We start from the raw sequence: 12,177 nt of genomic DNA, 5'->3' as shown, positions 1-12,177 counted from the left end.
CACAAAGGGCTCTCGTACCTCTCCGAAGTTAGCCGTACCTAGCTCCCAGCCAGGCGTTTCGCCTTTTAAGACGCGCTGACTGGTGCAGACTGGTACTGGCACAACAAGGCGGCAGTGTCAGCAGGAAGCTAAAACCAAGCATTTTGTTGTGTGGAGGCTGTCAACAAAAATAAAAGTGTTGGTTTTTTTTGTTTTTTTTTGGAAAGCTAACTAGCTAGCTCCTAGCTCAAAATGGCTTGTATTTACTTTGAGTTTTTTTTTTTATGAAAAACAAAAAAAAACAATAAAACATACCTTTAAAAAAAAAAAAGTCACAAAAATGTAACAAAATGATTACAAATTAAAATGAATTAAGTTCACCTTTACGCATTTCTTGTAAAAAAAAAAAAAAAACAAGACAAAAATGAAATTGCTGGCTCCGCTGTCAGAAGGGCCATTTCCTCCAGCTCCTCTTCCATAAACTGGGTAGTCTGCATGGCTGTGTTTTCGCAAGTGTGAACTGACTCGTGTTTTGATGCATCTCTCTTTATCTGTTTTTCCTCCCCTTCCTGCCTCCTCCACCGCCGCCGCCCCTTTCTTTTTCCTTCACCCCCCCCCCCAAACCGCCGTGCGCAGCAGCTTTCACACGTTACCGCGGCCCGTGACCTTTTTTTGCTGGGAACGCGGCCGCGCAGCCTCTGCAGTCGTGTCTCATACCGAGATCCCTTTTAATGTTGGGCTGCGGCGTCGCTCCCGTCCTTGCCTGCCTGCCTGCCTTGCTCGCCATCGCCCCGGGGGCTGTTGTGAGGGTTGGGGTGACGGGGGCCCTCGCCCGCTGTCCGCTAAATAACCCCCCCCCCCCCCCCGCCGCTCCCTCCGTCCGCTGCAATTGAAGAAGCCACTCTGACGTGGCGTGCGACGTGCCAAGCGAGCGTGCGTGCGTGCGTGCGTGCGAGCGAGCGAGCGAGCGCGGAAAAAAGGTCCCGCGTGCGGGGCCGCGACTCCTGCAGAGCGCACGCTGCATGCACGGTGGGCCGCATTAATACGTTTTCACATGCGCCGACGACGTTGCTCTTGCGTGTAGTTATCGCATTTATGTGTTTGCACATACGCCGACGACGTTGCTCTTTTTTTCTGTGAGGTTATCGAGGCGAAGGTGGGGGATGAGGTAGGGAAGGGGGTTGGGTGGTCTCCCGTGACCCTGTCCTCACATACACACACACACACACACACACATACAGAGGCACCATAGACCAGTGGTTGCCCTCTGACTCCGGACCATCCTTCCTGCGCTCCCAAAGCACTCGGCTCTGCCTCCTTCTTTCCCGGTGTTCCTGTGTTGCTGTTATGGGTTCCTGTCCAGGAGCTGGGGGTCCTTTTGTTGTCTGACAGCGGTTTCCTGAGTATCCCGGTCAGGGTCCGCTGCCCCCACTGTCTGTGCCTTCCTCTTCCGAGCCCCACTAGTTCCCCCGACTCCTGACTCAGGTCAACGTCTCAGGTGTCCGGACAACCGACTTTACTGTAACCATCGCGCGGCAAGTTCTGTGCTACACAACAATCGTCTATCGTCTATCTTAACGTGAGGTGATTCTTTTGTCGGTTGGAGTTCCAACGGGTTGTTGAAATGGAGAAGCTACGCAATGTTGTCACTACAGAAGCAGCGGTCACGGGTGGAAATGAAAAAGAAGTCGGCACACTGGCAAAGATTGATTTCAGTTGTGATAGGAGCGACACGGTTGTACAATGACACTATCAAGTCATAGAAGGAGGGTTGCAGGTTAGAATCCAGGGGGTTTCTTTGTGGAGTTTGCATGATCCGCCCGGTGTCTGCGAGGTTTTTTTTTTTTTTTTTTTTTTTACCCAGACTATCTATCCATCCATCTCTCTCTCTCTCTACGTTTCCATTGATGAACACCACAGCCTCCCAGACAGATCATTACCATTCCAATCTGTCCCGTCTTGAGTCTCAACAGGTTGAACTTGCCCCCGCTGGCCACGCCGCCGTCACAAAGCACCGCTGGCGCTCCCCAACCTGCCGCCCGCCGGTAACCCATTACGCAGACATATGGAGGCGACGGCGCGGAGGTGCGCGAATGTTGATGCAATCAGGTTGCGAAAACATCTCCAGGGCCGCAGCGAAACCAGCCCCCCCCCCCCCACACTTCTTCTAATCACTCCCTCTGTCCCTTCAATTATCACCATGTCGCCAGCACCACCAGTGGGGAAAGTTTACCCACGTCGAGCGTTTTTTTTTTTCTTCTTCCGCGGGAGGGCTCCACTCTGTCACTGTCGTCGCGGGCGCTCTGACAAAACAGTTTGCGTACCTGCTTAAGTATTACAGAAATGAACACCTCCCCTTGCAGGTACAGTAATCAAGGGGGTGACAGGAGACAATTAATTAGGTCCATCTGCATCGCTGCCTTTTCATAATTAATGGGCCTCATTACGGAAGGCGCTAGCACGATATCGCTAGCTAGCTCGGAGCACGGCGACACCAAAAGCGTTTAAAAAAAAAAAAAAAAAAAAAGTTACAATGTTTTTGTCAGTAGTTTTCTTCTCCGCAGTTCCTGACTTTTTTTTAATTAATTAATTTATTTTTTCAAGTCAGCGGCTCAAATTGGCATTTTTTTCACCAAACGTGTTTGCAAAAACAGGAAGTGCGGTGTCGGCTGTTAACGGGAAAGACAAAACGGTGGCAAAACCAAGTTTTCAAGAATTTCATTTTATGGAAAGTGCCATAATTGCTGTGCGTCGGTTAATGGGCTTCCAGTCGCCTGTTTACCGTAAGACCAATAAAACATCCTTTTCCTTCCTGCCTTATCAAATTTAGGGGAAGACGGCTCAACGTGCCGCTGAGCCCTTTAATCCGCCCGGCTTCCGCTCCTAAGTTTGGGACGTCGGCCACAGACTTTTATTTAAAGCTCGGAGCCATGCGGAAGATCGTATGGCGCCAGGAAATCAATGGTGCAATGTTAATTGGCGGGAGGGTAAAGACGAGATTACGCTTTACGACTGCCCCGTGAAAATTACAAGTTTGATGATAATAAAGGGCCATTCGCAAGGCCGGTTATTGAATGTGGATGCTTTTATTGTTTCGCCGCTGCAGGGAAGACGCAGCATCACAGGGGACCTGTGGACTCTCTGAGTCACAACCGGCAGAGCACTTTTAATCAAAATTGAGTTTTTTATTTTTTTTATATATTTTTTTTAGGCAACTGCGAAGGTTCAGCCTGAACAAACAGCACTGGACATACAATTGGAATTGAATGCGCCATAAACCAACTGAGAGCACTTTGCATTTCCTGTCTGCGTTTCCAGATTTGTTCCAAATATCACATTTTGTCTGGCTAAGAGTGTAATAACTTTGTGAAATTGGCTCGGCATCAGAGCAGCGCTGTTGCTGCGCCTTGTTTTCCTTTTCCTCATCCCTCCCCTTCCCTCTCGCTCGGCTAATGAAGGCCTCGTGGCCCACTGTTATTAAAATTACGCCCTCGCCGCCGATATTAATTGGGTCCGTAATAAGGAATGTATCGGATTCATTATTTAATTGCAAGGGCACGTTTGGAATACAGCTTCTGAAAATGTATTTTTAATGAAAAACACTACATCCTGACCTAATCATATCAACCTTAGTCTATCTAATTAAGGATGCAAAAAATCATTAGAGTTGCAAAATATTAGTTTCGGCTCTGCCGGGCTGCTACTTCGCTCGCCTTTTTTTTTTTTTTTTTTTAATTTTTTATGATGAATTCTTAATGGGGGGGAAAATGACAAAAATTTGCATGAACGCAAATTAGCGTAATAGGGATTCGTCTTTGCCGAGTTGGGAAAGTGACCCTTTTCAGTGGAGAAACGGCTCCGATAATTAAGAAGAAATGGCAAGGCTTGTGCTGGCTTTGGAAAAAAAAAAGAAGTGTTAGCATTAGCATTTTGCCGTTTTAAGCACGCCGAACGGGAAGTGCGGCGTCGACGGGGATGCGGCGCTAAGACGCGCTCGATTTAGCCGAGCGGCTCATTGAAGCCTTTTTCTGAATCGCAATCATTTCCTCAGGTTATATTTAAGAACGGAACAGGAAGTGATATCTCATCTCATGTCCAGTTGTCCTTTCCAGCACTGTCAGAGGTTCTTCAGAGCTTCTGCCCCTCGCATGTGCAATGTAACCAGGTGCGTCGCACCTTCAGAGTTCCTAGTGTCTGACCGGAGAATAGTTCCCATCTGCTTTTCAGTCCTGCTTACCGCAATCAAGGCGGCAAAGTCTGAGGATATGTTCCGGCCCTTCGTGGAGCGGCCAATCACATGCGATTGTTTCCACGGTCGCAGTGATGGATTTCAAACGGACCGTTTTCCCGTTGCTGGTTATAGCTAAGTAGTTTTAAGTCATGCAGGGTATTGGTTCCATGGAGTGACTCACTGAAGTCACTTCACAGGAGTGCAACGGCTGTACATGTTGGACAACTCGCACCTGACTGTCCATAAAGGAAGTGGATATTCTGCTTCCCAGGTGGCTGAGGAACTGTGTGTGGGGGCTTCTTCTTCTTGTGATTCGGCCTTGAAACTGAAACTTTTTTTTCAGTGTGGCATTTCCAAGCATTGCCGTCAGTGCCCTATAAAAGGGTATGTAAAAAAAAAAAAAAAGAAAGAAAAAAGGTGTCTTGGCAAAGTCCCTCGAATCGAACATAATCTGCATTTGTTGGGAATGAACTTGCATCCAATTTATTTGGATTTTCATGTCCGACCTGCCTTCAACTCCACAGAGTGGCATGTAATTTTGTCTTTCCTGTCTCGTTTTTACCCCCTCCCACCTGACACCCTCCTCTTTTTTTTTTTTTTTTTACAGCCATTTGAACCAGCGCGTGGCAAAGAGCAGGGGGGGAGTTAATGAACACGGAGCAAACGCCGAGCGATGTGTGCCACTAACAATTTCTAACGGAATAAATTAAAGGCGGACGGGGGGGGGGGGGGGGGGGGGCTGCGGTCCGATCGCGCCTTTTCCATTTCCCTTATCTCAACAAGTCACATTTTCAATCACTATGCAAAGATTTTACATCGGGTGTCGGCGCGGTGCTAATGCGCTGCCCTCCTCCTGTGTCACAACGGCTCGGCTGTCAAACGCTAGGCAGCTTCCAACCACCGCTGGTAATTTTTTTTTTTTCTTTTTTCTTTTTTTTTCCTTTCTCCCCCTTTCCGCGCATTGTACGGCAAACTTGCTGGACTGCGACACCCGAGTTGTCCACGAGCGGCGGACGGGCGAGTCTCCCTTTAAGGAAAATATGTGTTGAAATTGGATTCCGCAGGCTCGTCGGGAGGCCGCTAGCCGAGTGTCTGTTTTGGTAATTACCTGCAAGTAATTAGAATGGAACTAAAGACCTCTGAGATGGATTCTCAACTTTTCTCAGCTGTAACTACAGGGAGGGCGAGAGCATGAAATGCGCCTGCTCGATCCAACTGTCGTCATCCTGCGGGCTCCTGCGGGCCTCTTTTCATGGTGTGTCCCGAGTATGTAATGTTTAATATTCATATGGAAGGACTTTGTTGCTACTTTGTTTGGTGTTGCAGTGACGACGCTTACGTCGACTGTGTTTCCTCTTGTTTAGAACGCAGCTCTCCCGGGCTAGTTTTCTTTCCTTTTGATACTTCAAAATTACAGAAACTAAAAGGGGTGACAAAAATTGATTCATATTTTCCTTTTAATTTACAAACAATATTGAATTTGGAACCATCCTCAACCCTATCATCGTCTTTATTTCGTATCTTTGTCGTCTGTAATTCGTCTATTCATCCCCGATGACCCAGATTAAGCAGGCTAGCATGATTTACTACCTGAAACACAAATGTATGTAGATGAAAATTAGCCCTCTGTTCGCAGCCTCCTGCAGAAATACGGGCTTCCTGTTTAGGCTAATGACCTACAAGTCTTTTTTGTTGGATGGTGAGTAACAAAAAAACAAGCTGCAAAAACTTGGACTCGCAGTGACTGACTTGGACAACGGAGGTATCGCTGCCCATTGTGACATCACAAAGAGCTAAATGAATTAAGCTCACTGTCTTTTCTTACGATTATCTCGTTGGCTCTTTTATCACGGACGTAGATTTTTTTTAAGGTTTTTTATAAAGAAGGAAAAGGCGGTAAATGAAGTAAATAAAAGAAGGTAAATAAAAAAAAAATTTTCTTCTTCCTAGAACTACAAGATTTAGCAAAACAAGTGACGTGACCGCGCGTCACGACGAGCCTGCTTTACCTTGCGCCTCTCCCCGCCGAAGCCTCTCCACTGCTCCGCCTTCTTGACGATGTAGCTCAGCTCCTGATTGGACAGCTCCAGGTCGTGAGGCAGGAAGTAGGTCCCGTCCGTGGCGGCGAGCCGCTGGAAGACGTCCAGCATGCGGCCGTCGTTGTGGAATCTGTGGAGGTGTGGGGCGAGAGAGAGAGAGAGAGAGAGAGAGAGAGAGGACGGAGAGGAAGTGAGGGAGGCAGTAGCAGGTGTGACGCCACGGCGAATCACCGTCTGCGGCCCGTAAAGGTCGCGAGGGGTCGCGTGTCGGAGCAACGGGAGGAAGAAAAGAAGGGGAAGGAGGAAAAAAAAAAACCCATGCGTCGTGTCAAAGACGATAATTGTGGGGTTCTGCCGTGCCAGGCGGCATCATATCTTTGCACCCCCACCCTCCTCTGCTGTCATATTGGCTGGCTTCTGCAGAATCGGGTCAAACAACAGCGCTTCCCAACTTGCTGGAAGAACACACGGGTCTTTTTTGTGTGTGTGTGTGTGTGTGTGTGTGTGTGTGTGTGTGTGTGTGCGTGTGCTTTCTTGTATTGATTACAACGAGGCGTGCTCGCCGCGCAGGCGTAAATGCATCAATTCAAACGCAATGAACAGAGCAAAAGGAATCAAACAAATTTGGCCTGCGAGTGGGAAGCACTTTGTTAACACAGGCGCCCGGCGGGGGGGGGGGGGGGGCTCGCCGTCTGCGTTTTCGCCTTGGCTTGCGCGTCTGCGTGGTCGTGCAGTGTGTGTGTGTGTGTGTGTGTGTGTGTGTGTGTGTGTGTGTGTGTGGGAGTCGGATCCCTGGGACACTCTGCCCGGCGTTAACGCGGCGCTGCTTCAAAAAAAATGAAAAAGAAGAAGAAGAAGAAAAAAAAAGCGGCGGGCGAGATGCAACGGACGTGGCGGTTTGCGGATGCGTCTGGAGAGCCCCGGTTCTGAGTCACAAGAAAAAACGTTTGGCGCAGGAGACGGGGGTGTTGGGGGGGGTTTAGGGGAATGGGGGGGGGTGATCGATCCGCACCTCCAGATGAGCTCACATCACCAAAGTGTTGTTTTTGTGTGTGTGTGTGTGTGTGTGTGTGTGCGCGCGTTTCTTCTCATCGCAGCCAAAAAAAAAAAAAAAGAAACTCTGCCGCCGCGTCTGTAGACAAAATGCTTTGGCCGACCATCAAAACGGCGAGACCCCGTTGCCCTTCCATAGAGATTCTCGCCTGTCAGAGGGTAATCAACTCTCAAATAAATAGCAACATCAAGGAGCGCGGGATTTACACAAGGAGCCGGCGCCGCGCTTTGAACTCCGCATCACTCCCCATCGCTCTTGGGAGGAGGGGGGGGGGGCGTTTGTAGCGGCTTGACCTCAGACACAGGAATAGCATGCATTCATTTTCATCCTACACTTGAATTGCGCTTCTCATTCATTTATGCGGCCCGGTCTCTTGGAGGAATTCACCATCTTTTGTGTTGTTGTTGTTTTGTTTTGTTTTGTTTCCCCCCCCCCCCCCCCCCCCTCGCACTTCAGAAGAGCCTCATTTCCTTGCAAAAGCGCCCAGGATGCGAGCGCTTGCATCCGGGGGGGGGGGGGGGGAGACGGACGTGACCCCCGCACGACGGAGCTCGCGGTCGGCTCTTTCCCGCAGCGCCCCGGGAGGGTCACCTTCAGGGATTCACGGATTCAATTTAGGGAGCGCAATTAAAGTGGCCGTCTATAAGAGCGATAACAACGAGGCTAATCGTGACGACGTGGCCGCGGAGGGCGCACGTGTGCGATGAATAGAGTCCGAGATGATGAACGCGTTTTTCGCGGACGAAACCGGCGCCAATATTTGATGGAAGCATTTTTTTTTTTTTTTTTTTCCTTCTAATATTTCTTTTTTCTTATTTGGAAAATATAAACACGCTTATTTTAAAGCAACATTATTAAACGTTCACCAAGACGAGGATTTTTGACTGATCCTGCACAAGCGCACTAATTGAAAAAAAAAAAAAAAGGGACCAAAACATCTCAGTTCTGACCCTCCGCGTGTCTCCGCCGCTCTGTTTATTCAACTTTGTTTCAAAGAGGGCGAGAGGCGCAAAACCCGAATCGCCAATATGGATTACTATTTTTTTTTTAATTTTTTTTTTGCAGCCAGTGAATAAAGGCGGCCTAAAATGTAATTAAAAAATGGATAACAGTCCATTCTATCTATACATATAGCCCCGGGCGTTTTTTTTTAGAAATAGGTCACGCTCTGTGTCAGAGCCCCTCTCCTTGCAGCCAATGGGGAAAGTGTAACCCATAAAATTATCAGCCTTCGCTCCAGCCTCGTGGCCTACATTCGCACACAAGCCCGCGTGGCGCTTGAATGGCAGAAGTCATTATTCCCGGCTGCTGTTTTAATATTGTCCATTTAGCCGGCGCGCCGATAAGCGTGGCGGCGCTCGGCCCGAAATTAGATGGCACCCTCTTCCCGGCCGTCATCTCCGAGGCTGATTAATTCAATAAGGGCTTCCTTACATTTGGAGCCGTTAATGAAATTTGGCCTCATATGAGGGTGGGGGGGGAACGCACCTTGCATTTGTCAGTAATTTATTTTCACCCGGCCCACAACGTTATTTATATATATATGTATATATATATTTTTTTTTCCTTTTTCCAATGTCCACCCTGAACAAGATGAGGCCCTCACGCTAAATCCCCAACCAATCAGTCTCCCATGGAAATGGGAGATCGGTTGGACTCTTCTTAAAACCACTGAGTGACAATGAAACAAAATGACGTCCTCGTAAATCAAGGACGAACCCACTTCAATTTGAAGCGATCAAATGCCTCATTTCAAACTCTACTTTCCCACTTTTGCAGAATGACGCCACGTCGGCACCTGCCAGCGAATGCGTTTTGAAGCTACAAAGCAGGGCGCTCCATCCAATCGGACGTCAACGTCGGTGGTGTGGTTTGTGCTGTCTGCGCCTCGAAGAAGACGTGGAAACCGTGGTTCGAAAACCTCTTCGCGCTGCGGTGAAGTGCCAGGGTAGAAGTGTGAGTGTAGAACACGTATAGAGCACAAACTGGCAGGACGTTGGCTGATGTCAACCGCCATCATAAGACGATGGAAGGCCGTTGTTGTATGCCGATGCTGCTTCACCCTCCTGAGTTCAAACTCTGCCAATACGAAATTGCGTGTTCACAAGGGGCTAATGTGTCGTGTGCTCACGTGCGCGCTTGTGCAACGTGTGAAGCCGACGCACAAGTGCATGAGTAATTCCATGCTACCATAAACTCAAAATGGATTAGCTCAACGTTTTGGTTTGTTTTTCCCTTTCCCCTTGTTGTTGTTGGATTTTTTTATTTTTTTATTTTTTTATCCCTCCTGCTTTTTTTTTTTTCCCTGCGCTTTCCGCTGGTTGATAGGAGGCGGTGGGCAGCGTGGAGCGTGGCACAAAGCTGCGGGGGTAGACTGTTTGGAGTTATTCCTGGGCGAGAGCTTGAGAATAGTATCGGAGGGGCCAGAGGTTTCTCGCATTCTGTCTGTTTCCTCATTGGCAAACTGTCCCTACAGGCTGCATCCAGAGCCAAATAGGAACTTCCAGCTCGGGCGGGTGTTGTCGCGCTGTTTGACCGCAAGAAATTCCAACTGGGGCAGTGGAATTGAACGCGGCGAATTCAGGTGTCGAGCCGTGCGTCCTACCTCAGCAGGTAGATAAAGAGGACGGTGCCGGAGAGCAGGAAGAGGACGGCGTAGAGGAAGAGGGTGATGATCACCCCGGCGAAGCCCGATTGGTCGGTCCTGCGGAAGTGCCAGTAAAGCTTGGCCGCGTCGCCCACTGGCGCGTCGGGGCTGTAGGCGAGCCGCTGAGGAGACGGAGGACGAAAGATAAGGACAAATCTGGGAAAGGGCCGAACGGATTAGACAGCCGGAGACATACTGTAGCAGGATCAACCAAAGCTGGATCTTGGACAAACATGTCGGATTTGGAACGGCGGCGCTTCTCATACTACATTGTTGCATACATTTTTACATTGGTTTATTAGCGACTTTAACTCCAGTGTACGGTGTACCTTTATTTTGAAATCTGTTCAAAACTCACACCCGGTTGCACCCCTCCAGCCAGGCTATCACTACGCCCTCCAACCATGTGGAATGTTCAACTAAGCACTCGCTCAGGCAGAAAACTCTCCTCCAACCTTGTCGTCTTTTTCAAAATAACTCTGCGTAGCTCCTTCACCAAGGGGCCAAATCGGTTCATTTGGACCTTTTGTCTTCCTTAATCGAGGTGCAGGTTGATGCCTTTGAAACTATCCACCGCATTAACATTACAGCGGCATTACCAGGCAGCTTGGTGTCAAGTGAGTCACCACAACAACCCGTCCAAATCACTTCCATCTCCCTCACTGTCAAAATCCAGCCCCCTGCCAAACTCTGACACACATCCCTCCCCTGCACATTTTCCCCCCTCTAACACCCCCCCACCCCCCTTTTTTTTTGTAATCTAAAGTCACTTTGCCAAGATAAAGTGAACTCCTATTAAAGTGCACAAGTGTCCAAGTTATTTTTAAGTGACTTACCCCGAGGACGGCGTCCACTGCTAAGACTGCCAGGGGGTCGAGGACTGTCCACACTCCCTGAACCATGATAAACTTTGACGTGAAGGAAGGGAGTGAGCCAAATATCTGTTGACAGCCCCATCTGATCAGAACCAGCAGGAACGTTGCGGCGTTCAAGGTCAGGGGACCCACCGTCACCATCGCCAGCTCCTCGCGGGTGTGGAGCAGAGAGCTCTGGTACACGAGGTCCACCGTGTGTGCATGGAACTGGAATCTGACGTGGGGAGAGGGGGGAGGGGGGGGCAAAGACAACGGAGGCGTGTGATGCGCTGGTGAAGTGTCAATACGCGTGCGACATGTTTGTGATTTGCCGCAGCTCAAGGGCACCTGGTTCCACCAATTTGCACGGCACGTCGTTTTATTTGTGGTTCCGATCGCGTTCCCGTTAGCTTGAAGGCGACGTGGCGAAGCCGCGTTGGGTTTTCCGATTGGAAGATTGAAAGGAAACTGGCTCGTGTTATTAATTAGTGGCGTTGATCTCGCCTGATTTTAGGAAAAATTTGCTAGAAAAAAAAAAAAAAATTTTTTTAAGTGAAACGTGGATCGGTGCAACGCCACGCGGAAACTTGGGCAAACTTTTCCCACTTCCGACCCTCCCGTCGAAAGTGAGACGTCCTCCCGTTTACCGCAAGCCTCATGAGTTCCTTAATCTTCCCATCAGTCAGTCCTTCGGGAGGAGGCGGAGCCGGTGGTGTGAGAGGAGAGGTCCAGTCTTTGCTCATTAATTCCCATCTGATTTGCTCCAAAAGCCGAGCGTCCCTCAGATCCCGTCCATTAGTCCGACAGCGGAGGGCCATTGGTCCGTCATCTGAGGCAAATCTCCTCACGCGCCGGTTCGGTTCTCCCGAAGTCCGTTGGGAAAAAAAAGCAGGAGGTACTACCTCGCGGAATGACCAGCGCGGCTAGACGAGTTTGATATTATCATTTCCCCCCCTGCCAAATTGCACGGTTAAAAGCCCCTTCCCGGAGTGACAGGGAGGGATATCACATTGGGGCTTGGATCGTGATATGACACAATGAAACTTTCCACTTAATAAATTTGACATTGCGTTTTGACATTGGCGCGCCGTTGCTCCGTATCAAATATTGATGGTGGCGGCATCATTCCGTATTAAATCAAACCCGCCCCGTCGCGGGATACGGGATATTGTCGCGAAATGTCAAAAACGCGTGTGATACTTTTATAATGAGCGGCGCCTGTCGCAGGGAAATCTGAACGTCTGTCACGTAGGGTAGACGCGGGTACTATTGCGCTTTACGGCGTTATGTTATAATATTGAAGCCCTGAAAACACTTTCTCATGCAAGTGTAGATTTTTTTTAAAGGGATAGTCCACCCAGACTACATCTCTG

General features: G+C 49.2%; 1 protein-coding gene across 1 annotated transcript in view; it reads right to left on the bottom strand.

The window, feature by feature from the left end:
• LOC142882491 (uncharacterized) overlaps positions 1–11,039 on the bottom strand; it is a gene marked incomplete at its 5' end in the record, with an annotated part of 30,973 nt that extends 19,934 nt beyond the window's left edge. Inside the window, 3 exons of the mRNA XM_076017251.1 lie at positions 6,220–6,379; positions 9,909–10,072; positions 10,787–11,039. Of these exons, the coding sequence (XP_075873366.1) occupies positions 6,220–6,379; positions 9,909–10,072; positions 10,787–11,039 (577 nt within the window). The remainder of the gene's footprint in view (positions 1–6,219; positions 6,380–9,908; positions 10,073–10,786) is intronic.
• Positions 11,040–12,177: the final 1,138 nt, after the last annotated feature.

This window comes from Nelusetta ayraudi, unplaced genomic scaffold (genome assembly GCF_046127955.1).
Source record: "Nelusetta ayraudi isolate G7.1 ecotype Tasmania unplaced genomic scaffold, CSIRO-AGI_Nayr_v1 ptg000298l, whole genome shotgun sequence".
In the NCBI taxonomy this organism is placed as follows: Eukaryota; Metazoa; Chordata; class Actinopteri; order Tetraodontiformes; family Monacanthidae; genus Nelusetta; species Nelusetta ayraudi.
This window is presented reverse-complemented; position numbering and strand designations above follow the sequence as displayed.